Source organism: Mustelus asterias, chromosome 3 (assembly GCF_964213995.1).
Source record: "Mustelus asterias chromosome 3, sMusAst1.hap1.1, whole genome shotgun sequence".
NCBI lineage: Eukaryota > Metazoa > Chordata > Chondrichthyes > Carcharhiniformes > Triakidae > Mustelus > Mustelus asterias.
This window is the reverse complement of record NC_135803.1, coordinates 39993141-40015341: the sequence shown is the minus strand read 5'-3', so window position 1 is coordinate 40015341 and position 22201 is coordinate 39993141. Positions and strand designations below refer to the sequence as shown.

The 22201-nt window shown below is 40.4% G+C and overlaps 1 protein-coding gene across 4 annotated transcripts in view; it reads left to right on the top strand.

Annotated features, from left to right (window-relative positions):
- Nucleotides 1–22201, top strand: part of ephb3b (eph receptor B3b) — a 105430-nt gene that overhangs the window by 65316 nt on the left and 17913 nt on the right. For 2 of the 4 annotated variants that reach the window (XM_078207881.1, XM_078207894.1), the window contains exons 4-10: nt 9495–9650; nt 14035–14370; nt 18849–18973; nt 19382–19544; nt 20537–20645; nt 20771–20835; nt 22018–22140. In XM_078207881.1, the coding sequence (XP_078064007.1) occupies nt 9495–9650; nt 14035–14370; nt 18849–18973; nt 19382–19544; nt 20537–20645; nt 20771–20835; nt 22018–22140 (1077 nt within the window). Of the gene's footprint in view, nt 1–9494; nt 9651–14034; nt 14371–18848; nt 18974–19381; nt 19545–20536; nt 20646–20770; nt 20836–22017; nt 22153–22201 lie in introns of all 4 variants that reach the window. The other 2 variants (XM_078207885.1, XM_078207875.1) reach the window with 1 other exon arrangement.

The window sequence follows — 22201 nt, the reverse complement described above, 5'->3', positions numbered from 1 at the left end:
GTGGCTTAAATAAAGGAATTTAAAGAGATCACTTAGGCTGCAAAATAATGGGCAAGTTTTTGTTTTCTTACTTTAATATGGAGCAGGGCGGAGCATGACTTTGTATCTTTAGCAGCCTGGCAGATCTGTTTGAGAGTTAGGTCCTTATTATGCTAGATAACCTGGTGTTGTGAGACTTCTTACTGTGTTTACCGCAGTCCAACACCAGCATCTCCACATCGAGAGTTCGGTGGACAGATTTTCTGATCTTGTTGTCAGCGGGGTTTCCTGTAAGTGCATCTCTCGTTGCTGTGAAATCCGCAGTGGGGGTGTGCTGTTGGCGGGATCTGAAGATCTCACTGATATGAATGGCCGGAAAGTTCCGGACAGTACCTTCAACACATTGTTTGCTGTTAGATGAGTTGCAGCAGCAAGCAACATTACCGTCAGAAGGTACTACAAAAAAATGGCACACTTTGAAGCAACCAAGACTAAACACAGCAAGAAAGTATCAGATTATTTAAAGTTTCCATTCATTTTTTGTTGCAATAATCCAACGTCAGTGGGCCAGAGCAAAGGATTAGTCATGTGCTGGTTTTATAAGGTGAGCTTAGTGCTGAGGGAATAGTAGGCCAGTAACTTTTTTTTAAATTGCCAAAGGAATGTAGAGCGGGGTCTATACAAGTAATGATCACAGCCTGTAATGTAACATGTTTTTGGCAGTAGTTTCCAGATTCCTTCACCACAAATTGAAGCTGCAATGTTCTGGGCACATAGGCACAATTTTACAATTTCCTCCCAGCGTCAGATTGACTCTGTGTTGAGTGTGGGGCCATGAAAAGTTGGCCCACTTCTCCGAAGGCTTTCAGTTGAGGTGGAAAATAGTTCTGATTTTGATTTAAAGTGTGACTTTGCTTCAGTCGTTTCTAATTACACTGGAAGCTCACCTATCTCTGAGGACTTTTGTCGGAGTCAGAGAGAGGTGAGGAGCACAACCAGATTTTGAAATATGGGAGACACATTGGTAGTTGGACGGGCCGGGGAGGAAGGGAAGGCAGAGCTGGAGGAGCAGCTGGAATCAGGTAAGGGATCAGACTTTTAACAGCCTTCCTGCATTACTTCACTTACTTCAATCTGGCAAAGTTGATTAAACTGTTGCCACAACAAAAATATCAGTTGACCTCTTAGATCTACGAATGGAACTTGTGCCCTGAGACTAAAGTTTTCATTTTTAAAATTTAAAACATGAGGATAATTTTCTCAGAGCACACTGGCAGTCAGAAGTCTTGCCTGTTGCAAGTACATTTTGGAATAAAAATACTTGGGGCAGCACGGTGGCACAGTGGTTAGCACTGCTGCCTCACAGTGCCAGGGTACCGGGTTCAATTCCCCGCTTGGGTCGCTGGTTTGTGCGAAGTTTGCACGTTCTCCCTGTGTCTGTGTGGGTTTCCTCCAGGTGTTCCGGTTTCCTCCCACAGTCCGGAAGATGTACTGGTTAGGCGCGTTGGTCATGCTAAATTCTCCCCCGGCGTACCCGAACAGGCGCCAAAGTGTGGCGACTAGGGAATTTTCACAGTAACTTCATTGCAGTGTTAATGTAAGACTACTTGTGACACAATTAAAAAAACATATAAATTAAGAGCAGGAGTCGGCCACTGGGTCCCTTGAGCCTGTGCCGCTATTCAATAAGATCATGGCTGATTTAATTTTAATCTCAACTTCACTTTCCTGCCCACCACTGAAAACATTTCACCGCCTTGCTTATCAAGAATCTATCTGCTTCAGCCTTAAAGATATTCAATAACCCTGTTTCAGCCACCTTTTGACAAAGAGAATTCCAAAGTCTCACAATCCTCTGAGAAAAAAGTGTTTTCCTCATCTCTGTCTTAAAGGGTCAAACACTGGCTCCTAGTTCCCGATTCTCCCACAAGAGGAAACATCCTTTGTACATCCACCCTATCAAGACCGCTTAGGATCTTATATATTTCAATCAAGTTGCCTCGTACTCTTCTAAACTCCAGCGGATTCAAGCCGAGTCAGTCCAACCTTTCCTCATAAGAAAACCCATCCATTCCAGATCTTAATCAAGTAAACATTCTTTGAACTGCATCCAGTTTATTTGCATCTTTCCTTGAATAAGGTGACCAGTACTCGACACAATACTTCAGATGTGATTTCACCAATATCCTGTATAACTAAAGCATAATTTCCCTACCCTTGTACTCTATTCCCCTTGCAATAAACAATCACATTTTATTAGCTTTGCTAGTTACTTGCTGCACCTGCAGACTAACCTTTTTATGATTCATGCACTAGGGCACTCAGATCCCTCTACATCACAGAGCTCTGCATTCTCTCACCATTTTATATTTCTTTTTAATTCATCCTGCTAGAATTAGCAAGTTTATATTTTCCCACATCGTACTCCATTTGCCAGATCTTTGTCCACTCACCACATCTATCCATATCCCATTATAGCCTCCTTATGTCCTCTTCAGAACTAACTTTCTTATTTATATTTGTGTCATTAACAAATTTAGCAACCATACCGTTCATCCCTTCATCCAAATCATTTGTATAAATTGGAAAGAGTTGAGGCTCCAGCACTGATCCCTGTTGCACACCATTCATCTCATCCTGCCAACCAAAAAAAACCTATTTTTGCTCATCTGTTTATTCCCTGTTAGCTAGTCAATCCATGCCAATATGTTACCCTTAAACCATGAGCTTTATTGTTTGTGAGAACTTTTGATGAGTCACTTTATAAAATGCCTTCTGGAAATCTAAGTATAGTACATCTGCTGGTTGTCCTTTATCCACAGCACCTGTTACTTTTTCAAAGAACTCCAATAATTGGTTAAACATGATTTTCCTTTCACAAAACCACGTTGACTCTGCCTGATTACCTTGAATTTACCTAAACATCCTATTATAAAGTCTTTAATAATAGCTTCCCACATTTTCCCTATTACAGAGGTAAGCTAACTGTCCTATAGAGTTCTGCTTTCTGTCTCCCTCCCTTTTTGAATAAAAGAGTTACATTTGCTATTTTCCAATCTTTATGGAACTTTCCCCAATCTAAGGAATTTTGGAAATTTAAAATCAATGCATCAACTATCTGATTAACCGCTTATTTTAAAACCCTAGGATGAAATCCATCAGGACCTAGGGGGATGTGTGAACCCAAAGATCCAACAATTGGCCATGTACCACTTCCCTATTGAGTGTAGTTTTCTTGAGTTTCTCCCTCCTTTCCATCTCCTAATTTACAGCTATTCCTGGGATGTTACTTGTATTCTCTATAATGAAGACCGATGTAACATACCTACTCACTTCATCTGCCATCTCCTTATTTTCCATTATTAACTCCCCAGACTCACTTTCTATAGTGCTCACCACATTGTTAACTCTTATTTTTACTATCTATCTTTCTATTTCTAGCTAGCTTTCTCGTGTACTCTACTTTTTCCCTGCTTATTAATCTTCTGGTCATTCAAGGTAGGGGAGTCCAAAACTAGAGGGCAGAGGTTTAAGGTGAGAGGGGAGAGATACAAAAGTGTCCAGAGGGGCAATTTTTTCACACAGAGGGCGATGAATGTCTGGAACAAGCTACCAGAGGTAGTAGTAGAGGCGGGTACAATTTTGTCTTTTAAAAAGCATTTAGACAGTTACATGGGTAAGATGGATATAGAGGGATATGGGCCAAATGCAGGCAATTAGGATTAGCTAAGGGGTTTTTAAAAAAAGGACAGCATGGATAAGTTGGGCCGAAGGGCCTGTTTCCATGCTGTAAAACACTCTGACCCTATTCTTTGCTGTTTTTCATTTCCTGTCCAATCTTCTCACCTGCCACCCATCTTTGACAACTGTATATTTTTTCTTTAAGTTTGATACTATCTTTAACTCTTTTTAGTTAACCACAAATGGTGGGTCCTACCATTGGAATTTTTCTTTCTCATTGGAATGTATCTGGTATGTGTATTCTGAAATATCTCCTTAAATGTCTGCCATTGCAGCTCCATTGACCTGCCCTTAACTTAAATTGCCAGTTCTCTTTAGCTAGCTCTGCTTTCTTGCCTTCGTAATTGCCTTGCTTAAGTTTAAAATACCAATTTTAGACCCACTCTTCACTGTGAGATCATTAATTAGTCCAAAGTCATTGTACAATATCAGACCGAGTATAGCTCCTTCCCTGGTTGCTTCCAGATATGCTAATCTAAGAAATTATCCCAAAAACAGTTAATGAATTTGTCATCTACACTACCTTTGCCTATCTGATTTTTCCTGGGTAGTTTAAAATTCACCATGATAATCATTATACCTTCCAGACAAGCCCCCATTATTTCTTATTTGCTACCTTGTCCTACCATATGATTACTGTTCGGGGATCTGTACACCGCTCTCCCAAGTGACTCCTTGCCTTTATCATTTCTTATCTCTACTCAAACCACTTCTATATCATGGTGTCCTGAACTTGGGTTATTCCTGTCTATTGTGTTAATGTTGTATTTAATTAATAGAACCAGCCCTCCACTTTTTCTAACTTTTTATCTTTCCTAGAAGTCACAAACTCTTCAATATTTATGTCCCAATCTATTTATCCTGCAGCCATGTCTCTGTAATGGCTATTGGATCATACTTATTAATCTCTACTTGCATTATCAGTTCATCTGTTTTGTTTCAAATCCAACATGCGTTCAGATACAGAGTCTTAAGTTTTGCCTTTTTATTCCAAACCCTGGCACTGGGCAGGCAGCATGGCTGTTTCGACTCTCACACTTTGCTATAGAGAAAAATGTCAATCCCCTCACTATACTGCCCCCTACTACACTTCATTCCTCTTTGCTCCCCCACTCACTTGAGTGGCTTCCTATATCACTGACCAAATCAGAAGACACTATCCTAAGAGGTGTGACCAGCTCCTGGTACAAAGCATCCAGGTAACATTTACCCCCCTGATGTATCGCACTGTCTGCAGCTCAGCCTCTCGTTCAGTGTCTCTGAACCAAAATCCTCAAGCCGTAAACATTTCCTGCAGACCTGCCTATCCTGGATCACACAGGTTTCCAGAAACACCAACATGCTGCAGCCTTGACACTTCAACTGCCCTGCCAACCTTAGGGTGTTTTAATTAATTACCTAATTATATTATTCACTTATCTATGTTGCCTTTTTATATATTTTATTAACTTTACCACCAGTTGGTGTACTATTTTAAGCCTTAGGACTCGAACAGACCTTAACCACTTACCAGAAACAGCTAGCTGATATCCCTGTAGTACAGTAAAAACAAAATCCTTGCAGGGTGAGAAAGGTAAAAAAGCAAAAGGAAATGATCACCTCCTTCCCACCACCATCCCAGAACTCATCGTCCATCATCCCTCACTGAACTCCCCCACTCACCAAACTCTGAGGTATGCACCCAGTTCTTCAGCTGCACTCATGTGCTTTAGCGACACTAAAAACCCTGAATTTAAAGTAAACTAAACTGGGGCTATATAAACCAGACTCAAACCATTTAGCTAATTAACTACTCAGTTCTCTCAGTATGTTTATCTGTCTAAGGCTGGAAGAAAGAAAGAAATTTAGTCTACTTACTTAGTACTTTGCAGTTAAAGCTAATTACAGACTAGACTAAATTTTACATGAAGAAGATTGACACGTTAAACTCCCCACTCACCGCATTGTCAGATAACCTCAAGAAGCTTGGCCATTGTGGCTGTCCATTAAGTCATGCTGTAATAGGACAGAATTAGTTCCTCAGCTGTGCTTGAATATTGCAGCAATCCTCCTGTGATTTTCCAATTTGTGGGATAGCTGGTATTTGATATCTGGAATACATGGGATATCATAAGGAAAGGTTAGACAGACATGTCTAACCTTCATAGTGTCCAAAAACAGACTAAAGATGGCAGGATAGCTGAAGTGTCAAGGTTGCTGCATGTTGGAGTTTCTGGAAGCCTGTGTGATCCAGGACATGATGTGGAGATGCCGGCATTGGACTGGGGTAAGCACAGTAAGAAGTCTCACAACACCAGGTTAAAGTCCAACAGGTTTACTTGGTAGCACAAGCCACAAGCTTTCAGAGCACTGCTCCTTCATCAGGTGAGTGGGAGTTCCGTTCATAAACAGGGCATACAAAGACACAAACTCAATTTACAAAATAATGGTTGGAATGCGAGTCTTTACAGGTAATCAAGTCTTAAAGGTACAGACAATGTGAGTGGAGAGAGGGTTAAGCACAGGTTAAAGAGATGTGTATTGTCTCCAGCCTGGACAGTTAGTGAGATTTTGCAAGCCCAGGCAAGTCGTAGGGGTTACAGATAGTGTGACATTAACCCACGATCCCGGTTGAGGCCGTCCTCATGTGTGCGGAACTTGGCAATCAGTTTCTGCTCAGCAATTCTGCGTTGTCGTGTGTTGTGAAGGCCACCTTGGAGAACGCTTACCCGAAGATCAGAGGCTGAATGCCCATGACTGCTGAAGTGTTCCCCAACAGAAAGGGAACACTCCTGCCCGGTGATTGTCTGACTGAAAGCTTGTGGCTTGTGCTACCAAATAAATCTGTTGGACTTTAACCTGGTGTTGTGAGACTTCTTACTGTGATTCAGGACAGGCAGGTCTGCAGGAAGTGTTTGCAGCTCGAGGATTTTGGTTCAGAGTCACTGAGCCGGAGGCTGAGCTGCAGACAGTGCGACACATCAGGGCGGGTAAAAGTTACCTGGATGCTTTGTACCAGGAGCTGGTTAGGTGCATTGGCCAAGCTAAATTCTCTGAACAGGCGCCGGAGTGTGGTGGCTAGGGGATTTTCACAGTAACTTCATTGAAGTATTAATGTAAGCCTACTTGTAACATATATTAATAAACTTAAACTTAAACTTGAAACTTAAGGATAATTCTTTCCTCTCAAAGGGCTGTGCGACTTAGCAACTCTCTGCTTCAGAAGGTGATGGAGGTGGGGCCATAGAATATTTTTAAGATGGTTGTCGGTGGAGTCTTGTTACAGAATGGAATCAGAGATTATCAGGGATAGATGGGAATGTAGGACTTTAAACACAATTTAACACAAATTAACCATGGATTTATTGAATGGTGGAGCAGGCTTGAGAAGCTGAATGACCTACCTGTTTTGTGGCCTATATGTTCATATTTGATATTAATACATCCTTGAGAAATTGCACAGTTAATAGGCAATGACTGCATTCTGTGCAGTAGACCTTTGACGAAATTCCAGTTTCTGGAAGGGTAGGGAGTTGTGTTGTCTCTGGTATATCAGGTGGCTCTAAGTTATGTCAGTAGTACCATAAAGAATATAATTTGTTAAGGTGAATTTTCTCTTATCTGATATAGAAAGCAAAAGTGTCAAAATTGTAAAAACAATGAGCAGATGTTCATCAATATCATGGTTGGCCCTCAATGCTGAAGCAATAGTGCAGTAAAATAATACAGTGGGCTGGAATTTGCTGTCAAAATAACTTGAGTTGTTAATGGCATTTGCTGTTATTTATCTACAAACGATACAGCAACTTCAGGTGAGGGACAGATGCATGGTTAAATGTGAATATCCTAAAGTGGCTGTTCAAATTGCACCACTTCACTATCAGCTTGAGGGGAATGGTATTTTCTGACTCTGGTATTTTCTTACCATCGACATGCAGTGACTATCATGAAACTACTGTATTTGTGCAATAGATACAAACTAAACTCACCACAGGTATTTAGAGTCAGTAATTAACAGCGTAAGTACCCTTTTACTGACATGATACGTGTTATTTACTGCAACTCAATCTTCCCGACACCAAAATGCAACTATTATAAGTGTAGAGTCTCATTCCTTCAGGTTTTGAATTTTTTTGAATCATTTAAAATATGTTGTATTTTAAAATGATGGCTGGGATTTTCTCGGCACACCCCTTTGTGAGTGGGAGGGAAAATTCAGAGAGACAGTCAAGCATCCATTGACCTTGGGTGGGAATTTCTGCGGCAGGAAGGGAAAATCTGATGTCTACTTTTCCTTTCTGTCTCCTTTTCTCTTTTATGCCAATGTTTTCCTCCTTAATTTCTCTTTCCATATCTAATTTGACCTTGGATTTATTCCATTTAACTCTTCCCTCCTTCAGGGCTTATTTCCCAATTTTTAAGCCTCATTGGTTAAGGATATGCCCTATTCATTGCCCTGTTCATTCAGGTCCCCGGTGCCCTGTTTGCTTCGCTGCATTGTTACCTCCATTATTACTTCCAGCAACTTTGTGAATAAAATGTGTGCTGAACAGTAAAGGAGCAATTCTGATGAATGGTAGGCACCATTCCATGTCCTGCTACAGCAAACTCTAGCCTATTAAAATATGCCAGATTGCCATTATCAAATAATATTAGAAATCTGTACCAACTGACATTGTTGGGTGATATTTCAATATAATCCTTTAACCCTTTTCAGAGTTGAAGAGATTCTTTTGAACATTTTTGTTGTTGAATTCAAGAAATCAGTGGTGGGATTTTACGGCCCACTCGTCCCAAAACTGTAAAATCCCGCCCGAGGTCAACGGACCTTTTCATGGTCTGCCCACCGCCCGATCTGATTCCCGTGGCAGGCGGGACGGTAAAATTCCAGCCAACGTGTCCTATCCTGAGATGCCTTTTACATGCTTTGCAAATATGGAAGAATAAGCTAATTGCTAAGAGAAGTATCTGGATAGCTCTCCTGCCTCTGGGCCAGAGATTCAAGTCCCAATTCAGGACTTGTTGGCTATGAAAGGGCCCAGCTACTGGTGCAAGTAAACCAGCATGTATTAGTGGTGGTCCCCAGGCTGGATAAATGGGGATAAATGGGGAGGGGTGGTGGCAGGAAAGGCATCCAAAACCACCTACCAAATACAAACAATTATAGATGATATGATGGTGATCAACCACCATTGAGGCAACCCCATGTAACACGAGGGAGAGGGGGAAACAAAAAAAAAGCAACCAATGTATTTCTGGCATCAAACAACAGAATAGCAGTGCACTGCATTAACATTATTATCTTTGAATGTTAATACAGGGTGGTGCTGGCCTGGAATGCGCTGCCAACTGAGGTAGCTGAGGCAGATACATTAGCGACATTTTAGACTTATCTGGGTCGACACATGAACAGACGGGGAATAGAGGGATACAGGTATAGATAGGACAATGTGATTGGCACAAGCTTGGATGGGCCGAAGGGCCTGTTCCTGTGCTGTACTGCTCTTTGTTCTTTGTTCACTGTCCAATTTGAACAATCTGCGTCTTTGTGTGTGTTTGACTGCAATCTTAGATCTGCCTTTTCTGTAGACTTAATCGCAAACATTTTTGGGATTATCGTCGGTGGGATCACTTCCTTCCCAAGGCAAATTTACTGATGTTCTTTCCAAATGTGGTTTTGTCCCTGTAAGGAGAGCTCTTTGTTCTAATGACTTGCTCGCAATGTTTAGAGATCCAAATGTATCTAACTGTAAAAAATATTATGTTCCTAATTACTGTTTGTTCTTGGCTTTCAGCTTGTGGCCTCGGAAAGTTCAAATCCAAACAGGGGCAGGAACCTTGCTCCCTTTGCCCATCTAACAGCAGGATCAACTCTGAAGCAGCCACTATCTGTCCCTGCAAAAATGGATTCTACCGAGCAGACAGTGACCAGCCTGAGATGGGATGCACAAGTTAGTCACTGGCCCCTAACTGTTTATGTCAGCAAGAAATATACGTTTTTAGTACAGCATGCCATTCCTATTAAGCTCAATTTGTTTTCTAATAAAGATCTATTCTCACAGAATTGATTATGATTCCAGGACACTATTGTGATATACAAATATGTGTCCTAATCTCCTACGCTTTCACAATATGTCTCAATTTTTGCTCCTAGTATCTTAAAAATGCCAACACTAGCAACTTGGCAAATTAACCAATTTCCAAATCTTTGCTAAGTCTAATGATGCTTAGAAATAACGTGCTTTATGTTATATCCTCACCATTAACCTATAAATCAGTGGAGCTTATTTATATTTCAATGCCATAATTATGTCTGAATTCTTCTTTCCTATTTTAAAATCATAAATGCTGTTATAATAATGAATCATGCTGAGCTAGACCATGGTAAAGCTTTACATACACCCTAACACCTTTCATTACCCACCCAAAGTTAAAGGTCAAAATACTCAGAGCTACAATGATCAGACACCTTACTCTGCCATTATTTCCCATTAGTTGAAAAATTAAAAACAGGTTATCATACTGTTCAACATTGTACATATAAACAGAAGCGTAACCAAATGAACATGACCGGTAAAGCAGTGGGTACTTTCAGACACATCTGAAAGAATGACATTGCATCCAATCAAGCTCCAAAGATGTTAAACACTAATCAAGTGCAGTCTTCTCAGCATTGGTACAATAATTGCAGGACCTAAGCTGCCTAGGCCAGGATATAATCTTACTCACATAGATTATTTTACAGATCTAAATAACAGTTTGTCTTTAGAAGGGCTTTAAAGCAGACAATGACTTACAGGAACAAAGACAGCAGTTTTTAAACCACTTCCAAGGCTTTTATAATCTTCTTTCTGTTTTCCCTGTGATCCCAAACCCATTAGTTTCTGCTTTTTATGGCACTAGGGGGAACATGTCTGAGACAGATATATTTTTATAGTGCCATTTGGGTTATTTGCAGTTTAATTATCTGGAATAGTAAAGGCACCTCTGACACATTAATGACCGTGCTGCTAGTCTGTAAATCGTAAGCAACCATGTCTGTGTGTAGTTACTGCACATTAATTTTAAGCCTAAGCACTATTCAAAGTAGTTACATGTGTATTGCATCCATGTTGGTAGCCTTAGTGCAGATACGAAATAATTCAGCTGATCACTGAGCATGTTTTACACTGTTTAAGCTGCCGTTGGGTGCTTAGGCTCAAATATTCTTGTCCTTTGTTGAAACATGTAAATATATATATACTTTAAATAATCTATTTGTAAGTAAATCTCAGAACGCCAGTGTAGCATGCTGTAGGGGCCTTTGACATATTAGTACTGAAATGTGATTTTATTAGCTTGACTGAATATTCTTGTCAAAATATGTATTTTTACTTTTAAAAGAACTTGACATATAAAAATCAATAGTCTCAAATTTCCCCAAAAATTTCATGAGGAGAAAAAATGGTAAATAATCAAACTAAAACTTGATACCTTTCATAACAATAATTTGCACGATCTTACTGAGGTAAATGCTGTCACTTATTGAATTAGCCTTCATATTTCCTGTTATACAGTATTTTCAATGCTGTTAGCTCAGAACTCAATAATTGCATTAATTTCGATTAAATTGTCTATGGAGAGGGGGGTCAGACTTTGACGTGACCATTTGTATCTCAACAAGAGTGTTGGAAGAAAATGAATTCTTTCAGTGAATCAATGCACTGCTATAATGTGACAAGAGTTGTACTAGGAGGACCCCAACCTCAAGGTACTACAATTGTCAAAAACATTTGTGAATAAATCCTATCAAATTATTTGCCACTACCTTAGCTTCAAATCATGAAATATTATTAAGGGAAAGTGCCAAAACACTGCCACCCAGGGAACCATACCTGGCTGTAAATTGCTGTTTCATCTTCAGCAGTCCTAGGGCAGGGCTTGGCAACATGGAACAATATAGCAAGACTTTAGGCATACAGCCTCATCATAAGGGGAAAACATCAGAGGTGGGGCAGTTGAAAACCCTATGTATGAACTTTTTTTTAACTTCTAAAAGGCTGTTGCTAAAGTTCCCATGAAAGGCTATTAAACTGTGGGTATTGTGGGTAATCTTTACTAATGAAGGGGAAACTGACTGAAGGCTAGGAAACAGTGTGTGCTCATTACAGGAGTTATGTTTGAGTGGGGGACACGTTACTGGGACCACTTCTGGTTGTAATTTATATAAATGAGCTAGATTCAGGAATACAAAACAAAATAGCAAGATTAATGTACGATACCAAACTAAGAAGGACAGGGCAATGAGAATAGGCCACTTCTAAACTGTGGGAGTTGGATAACATATGGGTCAATAGCAGGTAAAGCAAATGCAGTCAAAAAGAGATCATGCGCATGTGAATATTATCGAAATAGCTAAAGGTGAAACTCAGAGATAAATTGGAGTTTTAGTTGATTTGTTGGTAAATGTGGCTAACTTGCGGAAAGCAGCAATCAAGAAAACCAGTATAATGTTCAAGCAGACAGCCTAAACAGTTGAATATACATCAGAGGAGTAGATTCATGATAAAACTAAACAGCGGTTCTGGCTACATCCCATCTTAAATATTACAGGCGAAATTTTCCTGTCCCGTCCGCTACGGGAAGCGTAGTGGGCAGGACACGACCCGGCAAAGGTCTGTTGACCTCAGGTGGGATTTTCCGGTACTGGGGTGAGTGCGGCCGGAGAATCCCACCCTACATCCAGTTCTGGTCACCAAGAGACAACTGGAACATTAATTCAGATACTTACTATACCAGTGCACATTAGAACCATGAGGCTGATCCCTTGTGCCTGGGGTCTGAAACATGATGAAAAGCTAGAGAAATTTGGGCTTTTCAGCCCAGAAAGAAGCAATGGCACGGTGACCTTATAGCAGTATAGTTGTGAATGAAAAAAGTTAATCCAGAGTATCTAAACTAAATAGTAAAAATATAACAACAGGACAGCAGTTCAAACTAGAAAAGGCCTGATATTAAGAAGTTTTGATGTGGAGATGCCGGCGTTGGACTGGGGTGAACATGGTAAGAAGTCTCACAACACCAGGTGTTGTACTCCTACCATTAAGAAGTTTGTCAGAAAAGGTGATAAGACCTGTGCAGAAACTAATTATTTCAGAAACAAGATGGATATTAAACTGAGGAAGCATTAGTATATTTCTGAATGGATGCCTTAATGTGGGTTGAATGATCTTCCTAATCTTTAATTATCCTGTGATTATGAGAATAAATTTTACTATAAAGGAAGCAGTCGCATTGCAGAAAAGTCTTTGCTCTGTACAGAACCTGCAATGTGTCTCTGAAGATCTTAATGTGAGAGAATCTCAATTGCTGTTTTTTCTGGATTTGTTATATTTCTTCTGTATCGTGCACTTTAAGTGTTCATTGTTTCAATGTGCCTTAAACCAAATAAGTGAGCAATGAGCCTGAGTTGTTTGCAGAACAAAGCTGGCGACCAGTAGGTTTGGATCGCAGTTTCAGATAGGGTCAGTGTATAGGATTCTTGCTTGATAGCGACCTCAGGGCTGAATAATTGGGAAAGAAATATTGTATTTATCCTCTTTCAAACCAGATGTTATCCTTCCTAAAAAGATTCTCTGCAAATAGTTCCCCCCCACTCGACACATTTGGTGAAAAAAAAAGCACTTTACAACATCTACCTTGCATTTAAAGGTTTGTCGCTATCTCCGGATGCCTTCCATTTCTTTTATCAGCACAATGCAGGCAACAGTCTGGCTGTTAAAAGTGTATCTGAAGTTGCCTTCTGCCTTCTATAAAATTAGGGTCTCAGATGCTTCCATGGCCAGCTTATCAGTAAAAGCAGAACCCAACCCCAGATGCCTTCTCTGAGAACAGGCTTTAATTGCATTTTATAACTTTTCCTTTTCAAACTCTAATTTGCCTTTCCAGTCACCTTCACAGACTGTTTTCAAAGCTGGTGTTATCCTTTCAACTTGCCCTGTATAATATTCCTCCTGTCTCAGAGTGAAATTTCATTTTAAAAAGTAGTTCCAAATCTATTCTTACTTTACAATAAAGCAAGCAAGTAAATATTGCAGTCTACTTCTTGCTAGTCTGCTTATACATTTGGATTTTTTAATCGATTAATTCATTGAAAAGATTGCCATCTGTGAAATAGAATGCAAACAGGTTTTATTTATTTTAGTTCAGTGTTTGCAGTGTTTGTTATATTACATACAATATAACACACAACATTATGTATTATAAACAGTGCATATTCAACTTTTATACATGTTGAGTATATATATATGCTCAACGTACATCCTAACTTCTACTTTCAATTTCAATTTTACTAAGGTGTGCCTTCGGCTGCACGTAGTGTTATTTCAAATGTGAACAAGACCTCCCTGAGCCTGGAATGGAGTGAGCCACGGGATACTGGTGGCCGTGACGACCTGCTCTATAATATCATCTGCAAGAAGTGCAATGTGGAAGGCAAAATCTGCTCCAGATGCGATGACAATGTAGAATTTGTCCCACGCCAGCTGGGTCTGACGGAAAGGCAGGTGTTTATCAGTAATCTTTTGGCTCACACCCGATATACATTCGAAATCCAAGCAGTAAATGGTGTCTCCAGCAAGAATCCATATCCACCTCAGTTTGCAGCAGTTAACATTACTACAAACCAGGCTGGTAAGTGGAATAGTGTTTCAACATTCAAGATTGTAATATCCATGTGACAGCTAAACATTTCCATATTTCAGTACCTGAATAAATAGAATTCAGTGAATCAGTGTGCTGTACACTTTGTAATGCGGTACAGAGACGTCACAGATTTCTGTGTTGATCGCATCAGTGAAGGCTACAGCAGTGCACCCTGTGGAGGGGCAAGATACCACTGATGGCAAAGTGGGGATGCCAGAAGTTGTCATCTGTTTCACAGGGTAATGATGCTGAACACCAACAGTTTCTTCATCATTACAACCACAAAATCTGGACCTTTCATTCTCAATTAAAGTAAACACAATTGGCACTAACTTCAAAAACATGAGGTGAATATTTAGGCTCCAATGGGGGCGAGCGCTGGGTGGGCAGGTGCAGAATTTTGTACCAGTTGCCAGAGTGCCAGTTTTTAAATGCTATGCTTTTCCTCGATCATTTTTTCTCTTGTCAATTTTTAAAATGTTCATGTTTTCCAGCATGACTCAAGTCGGGGCTGGTAAACTCTGAATAAACCTTTCTCTTGTCTCCTTTAACTTTTGGGGGTTAGCATTATGAATGCGAGCAATTTAATATGTCTTGAGTTGATCCCTCCTAGCTCTGCTCGGTTCCAGGTTGGTCTGTCACACCAGCTGGAAAACAGTTTTGTGTGCTACCTGAAACTGGTGCAGGAAGATTAAAATTCAGTTGTTGCAGCCAACATGCTTGGATTTTGTCCTTGTGCAAATGACAATTTGTTACAGCAGGACAATTAGTCCCATCATTTACTACTCCTATATAGTAAAGAAAAACAAGTATATTTATTTTAACATTGTTAAAAGTAAAATGCACCCGAACAAATGCATCTTCTGGTTGCAAAGAAAACATGCATGTTGTAAAATGCAGTTTTGACACAAATTTGTTACACAAAAAAACTTACATTTGCAGCAAGTTTGCAATACATTGTGTAAGTTTTTTTATATGTGTTTTACAAGCACATACACACATACCCACTTTATATCTGTTTAAAGATTATGTTCTGTTTGTTGAGTCTGTTACCACACAAAGGATGTGTGTTGCAATGGCAACAGTCCTGTAGGTTTCTTAAACTCTTGATTCCAATTATTGAAAGCTCTCGACCCTTGAGAAGAGAGGATTTATTTGAGGGTGGCCATCCTTGAGGTTAGGACTTGTCTGACTTTCACATTAAGCTCCCCTTTTGTACTGTAGCTTATCTTCCAGTGATTAGAGCCTGAATATTCATTCATCTGGCACTTTCTATATTATAAGTCTGACACAATGAAATGGTGTTAGGGGACCTGCTAAGTCACAGCCTGAAGCAGCTGGTGGGATGCCATCAGGCTTTGTCAGACAGGAATTCACACTGGCAGTCCAGGTGCTGGATGGCGTAGTTGTAATTAGGCCCTGAGAGACAGATGACTGTGTTCTGGGTCAGGCCGTTAAGGGAATCTTACCTCCAGGCAGTATGTATGTAATTTGTCCATTGATTGGTGTTTAATGGACGGTATTAGTTTCTATTGTTGCGTGACTGGATTAGAAGAGTTGGGCAGCAGGAGCCGTAAATGGAGGAAATCTGAAGTCTTTCACTCTATGGCGAAATCTTTTAAAATAGTTTGGGTTCAAACACTGCAGCAGGACGATGGAACTTGTTCTGTGCACTCACAATCCACTTGAAACCTGAGTAGGCAAAGATACAGGGCGCGATCTTACGAGCCGTTTGCACCACGCTCTCACTGCAGCAAATTTGGAGAATTTGGCACCCAGCCAAATCTCCGTTCACGGCAGGGGGATGGGAAAATCCTGCCGGCGTGAACGGCCGTAACATTCCGGCCACAGAATCCATCTTCATACAGCAAAACCAATAAATTAGAAAGCAAGCAAGCATATGTGTTCTTTACACCAAAAACACAACTTGTATTTATATAGCATCTTTAACATGGGAAAGCAGCAGAAGGCACTTCACAGGGGCATTATAAAACAAAATTCAACACTAAACCGCATAAGCAGATGTTAGGCCGGTGGCCAAATGCCTGGTCAAAGAGGTAGCTTTTAAGGAATGTCTTCAAGGAGGAAAGGGAGGTTTAGGGAAGGAATTATAGGGTTCAGGACCAAGGCAAACTGAACACATGGTGGCCTTGGTGGAGCAATTAAAATTGTGATTTCTCAAGAAGTTGGAAGTGGAGAACCGCGGATATCTTGGAGGGTTGTGAGGCTGATAATGAGGGCCGAGACAATAGAGGGATTTGAAAGCAAAGGTGAGAATCTGTAAGTGGAAATCAGTGCAGGTCAGTGAGCACCGGAGTGATGGCTGAACAGAACTTGGTGCAACTTAGGACATGGGCAACTGAGATTTGGATAACCTCAGGTTTATGGAGGGTAGAATGTGGGAGGCTGAACAGGAGGGTATTGAAATAGTCAAGTCTGGAAATAACAAAGACATTGGATGAAGGATTCAGTAGCAGATGAGCTGAGGCAGAGGTTGAATCATACACAGTTCTAGATGGTCTTAAGAATGAGATTGATTAAAAATTAATTATCTTGAGTAATTACTTTAAGTAATAATCTTGGATGAAAAATAATTAAAACGCGTCTGAAAATGTTTTCTAGTTATCCTTTGCAAAGAAAGGAAAGTTAATTTATTTAATCTTTATTAAACAAGTGAGTTTAGAATGAAATTAGTGGAAAAACTTGTACATAGTATGGTTTATAAAGGAGAAGAATTTATTTTCTTAAGTTGTAGCTGAAGTAGGGGTGTTATAAATAGAATATGCCATGAGTGCAATGAAATGTGATAAATAACTGCGCTCACAAGACACGACATATCCCACCACAGACTTCATCATATTCATCACTCATGAAAGTATGCAGCTGCTCAGGACATGCTTTTAGACATCTGTCCTTATGGTTGAACAAATGAGACAGTTTTGATTCTGTATGGCTTTAAACTAGGAGATGTTCCTGTACTTTTTAGGTATCAGGCTTGGCTCAATGGTAGATGTTGAGAGATTTAGTAGAGGTTTTTAAAACTATAAGCAACTATAAGTTGGGACGTCTTGTTGAAGTTGTACAAGACGCTGGTAAGGTCAATATCTTTTCCCAAAGGTAGGGGAGTCAAAATCTAGAGGGCATAGGTTTAGGGTGAGAGGGGAGAGATACAAAAGTATCCAGAGGGGCACTTTTTTCACACAGAGGGTGGTGAGTGTCAAGCTGCCAGAGGTAGTAGCAGAGGCGGGTACAATTTTGTCTTTTAAAAAGCATTTACATCGTTACATGGGTACGATGGGCAATTGGGATTAGTTTAGGGGTTTTAAAAAAGAAAGGGTGGCATGGACAAGTTGGGCCGAAGGGCCTGTTTCCATGCTGTAAACGTCTATGGCCTCTAAGCAATTTTGACAAAGTGTATGGCAAACAATTACTTCCTAGCTAAGGATTCAGTGAGACAACAAATTAAAATGGCAGAACCCGTGGATGAGAGGGACCTTGTTGTGCAAGTACATCAGTTCCTTAAGATGGTAGGGCAGATGGATGAAGTGGTTCAGTCGGCATATGCTATAGGCCGAAGCATAGAGTTTCAGAGCAGGGAGGTCATGCTGCAACTGTATAAAATGTATTGTGTGTAGTTCTGGAACCCAATTGAAAGGAGGGATGGGATAGCACTGGAAAAGGTGCAGAAGAGATTTTGCAGGATGTTACCTGGACTGGAGAGTTTAAGTTATGAAGAGAAATTGGATAGACCGGGGATATTTTCCTTGGAGCAGAGGAGACTGAGGGGATATGATTGAGATGTATAATATTATGAGGGGCTTAGAGTAGGCAGGAAGAAGCTTTTTCCATTGGTGGAGGGATCAATGACTGGGGGTTGCAGATTTAAGGTGAGGGGCAGGAGGTTTAGAGGGGATATGAGGAAAGACTTTTTTACCCAACGTGTAGGGGGAGTCTAGAACCCACCGCCTGAAAGGGTGGCAGAGATATATACCCTCATAAAATTTAAATAATTTTTAGATGTGCACTTGTGATGCCAAGGCATATAGGGCTATGGCCCAAGTGCTGGAAAATGGGATTAGAATAGGTAGGTGGTTTATCTTTGATTGATGCAGATGCAATGGGCTGAAGGGCCTTTTACTGTACTGTATACATCTATGACTGACTCTAAAATTATCACCATGGGAGTGAGGACAGTGGCAGGAGATGCTTTTAAAGTGTTGCTTTATCTGTGAATACTTTGTATAGGGAGTTATTGAGGTAGTGACATTTCATCTTTATAATGGAAAATTGGCAACATAAGATACAATAATCTGGTGGAAGGGGGGGGCGGAGTGGTGTGGGGGTGAAAAGGAACATGGGTTTTGTTTTGGATTGAGAGATGCAATCGGTCAAAAGATCAATATTGTAAACTTCTGTGGTTCTGTTGGTGGCAGGAACTAAAAAGCAATGTTGTGTGTTCTTTTCAGCTCCTTCTCCTGTGCTTATGGTGCATTTGCTGAGTGCCACTTCAAACAGCATGACTCTCTCGTGGCGTGCACCTGAAAAACCCAATGGCATAATTCTGGACTATGAACTGAAATATCGTGAAAAGGTGCAGTATGGTGTAATGCTGAAAAAAATCAGGCATGATGGTATTTGATAACACTAAATCTAGACCACTGATGCATTCTCCTACCAACTGTTTGCAATTGTTTATCTGTGCTTAGTGCTGTTGATTACTGGGGTAAATATTGTAGAACCTTTCAAACTGTTCATGAGGGAATCTATTTTCAGAGTAACAGGATTTCAGAGAATATGAACATTTTATTTCCAGTCATTTGTAGCATCGTCTTCTCATGAATACACCAAACAATGTATCCTATGCTTTTAACATGAAAATGAACTTTTTCATTAACTTAACTTTGAGCCATGTGGTTGCTGAGTTGTGGATTGGACAATAATTATTAACTCCGTGCTGTTATACTTTCATCTCAATATCTTTACATTTATTTTAATCCAGGACCAAGATGAATCAACAGCATCGACCATCACAAGTCAGAAAAACACTATTCGCATCGAAGGGTTAAAGCCAGCTGCTTTTTATGGAGTTCAGGTGCGCGCCAGGACAGTGGCGGGATATGGAAAGTACAGCGAATCCGTAGACCTCCAGACACTGATGGAAAGTATGTCTATTTTATTTTGAGTTTGGCTGGCAGTATTCAATAAATGTATTTCGATATATAGGCCAGGACTCCTGCCCCGCCGCCGGCTGGTTTGCCGGAGGCAGGTTGCCATCGACTGGTGGGTTCCTCAATGGTGCAGTCGATGAGCCATGGAAAATGCTATTGCCTTTGGTGGGATCAGAAAATACTACCCACTGGCCAATTGTGGGCGCTCCACCGTCGGAAAACCTGCCCCGCAGGGACCAGAATCTCCCATTAATAATGTTAAATTAGTTGCTAATAATATATTAACACCATGTCAAATGCATTATCAATATTGTAAAAAATTGCATGTAATCTAAATCTCTTTTAATTTTTGACTTTTTTGATTTGATTTGATTTATTATTGTCACGTATTGGGATACAGTGAAAAGTATTGCTTCTTGCGAGCTATAAAGACAAAGCATACCATTCATAGAAAATGAAAGGAGAGGGTGCAGAATGTTGTGTTACAGTATTAGCTAGGGTGTAGAGAAAGATCAACTTAATATGAGGTAGGTCCATTCAAAAGTCTGATGGCAGCAGGGAAGGAGCTGTTCTTGAGTCGGTTGGTACAAGTCCTCAGACTTTGTATCTTTTTTCCTGACGGAAGAAGATGGAAGAGAGTATGTCCAGGATGCATGGGGTCCTTGATTATGCTGGCTGCTTTTCCGGGGCAGCAGAACATGTAGACGGAGTCAATGGATTTTAGACATTTGTTGTGATTTAATAGTGGCATTGGTTGAATGATTTAAGGAAAGTAATGAATAAATCTGTGAGAAGTCAGATACTATGTAGAACCATGGGAAGGAGATGATTATTTAAAACTAGGATTAGATTTTAGTTAGCGGGTGCAAATAAAAGAAAATTCACAGGTTGTCAAAGGCTTTGCATTTCTTTGATCTTTATTTCTATTTGTGAAACACTATTTTATTGGTTGGGTTCTTAATTAAAACCTGTCGTTTTTCATTTAGGTGAGAGTGGGAAAAGTATCCAGGAACAATTGCCCCTGATTGTAGGTTCTGCCACAGCAGGCCTGGTTTTTATAGTAGCTGTGCTTGTGATTGCATTTGTGTGCATCAGGTAATTAAATATTTTCTCTTATTTAAAAAACTCTTTTGTAAGAATTCTCATTGTTCATAGTCAATGCTTTTAGCAAAACACACAATTGAGTTTTTACATAAAATTATTATTTTTTTCTTACAAAGGAAACGTGGAAGTAGCTCAGAGTCAGAATATACCGAGAAACTCCAGCAATATAGCACTGGCCACCGTAAGTTCTTTCATGAAACTTTTCCACAATAAACACATTGAGGCAGAAAATTGTCTCAAAATGATTTTAGGCCCAAAATCAGTGCTGCGTAGGCAACAGCTGGCTCAACCAGAGGGCTCATAACTGACCCAAAATTGAGCTTCAAGGCTCATTTCAGTAGGGTTAGTGATTTTTTTTTAAGTGCTACGTTTATTTACTAGTGTCACAAGTAGGCTTACATGAACACTGCAATGAAGTTACTGTGAAAATCCCCTGGTCGCCACACTCCGGTACCTATCCGAGTTCAGAACCACAGAATACTACAGTGCAGAAGAAACCCTTTGGCTCGTCAAGTCTGCACCAACGCATGAAAGGCCCTGACCTGCCCATCTAATCCCATTTGCTAGCACTTGGCCCATAGCCTTGAATGTTATGGCATGCCAAATACTCATCCAGCTACACTGAGGGAGAATTTAGCATGGCCAATCAACCTAACCAGCACATCTTTCGGACAATGGAAGGAAACTGGAGCACCCAGAAGAAACCCATGCAGTCATGGGGTGTACGTGCAGACTCCACACAGACAGTGACCCAAGCAGGGAATCTAACCCGGGTCCCTGGTGTTGTGAGGCAGCAGTGCTAACCACTGTAGTGCCCCATCTGTAGCATCTGTTGTGCCTCCCTAGGCATCTCAAACATTTCAGCTTTTTGAAATTTGGCTATTCAATGGCAACAGCCTCTTGTAAGTGTTGATAAGCGCAGAGTGGGATAGAGTTGCATTGGGTAGGGTGAGGCAGGAGTGGGTGGGGTGGGGGAGGGGGGTGGAGGTCACGGAGTGTGGAACCAAGGAGAGCATTCCTCCTCCTCCTGTCTCCGCAGTACAATTTTACAAAAACCTTTTTAAAAAATAGCAAAAACATTTGTTGGTCGCCGTATTGAAATCTGAAGAATCCGACTTGGAGCAGGACCAATTTCTGCTCTGCTCATCCCTAAGCACTTTCTCCATTCCATCAAAAATATCTAGAAGGGGCCTTACATTGTGTTCGGGATGGCTGAAAACTGACTTCAGTTCCTCCCATTTTGTTTTTGTAAAATGGGTATAATACTGTCCAATTTCTATTTTTCATAGCGAACCATTATTCCAAAAAGTATAATGCATATTTCTCCATTAATGCTATTTATCATTTTTTTATGCAATAATAGTCACACCAGGAATGAAGGTATACATCGATCCTTTCACTTATGAAGATCCAAACGAAGCTGTAAGAGAATTTGCCAAGGAAATTGATGTATCCTGTGTAAAAATTGAAGAAGTGATTGGAGCAGGTAGACTAAAAGGCATTGACAATCTCTTATACTAAAATATATCTAAACTGAATGTTTTACG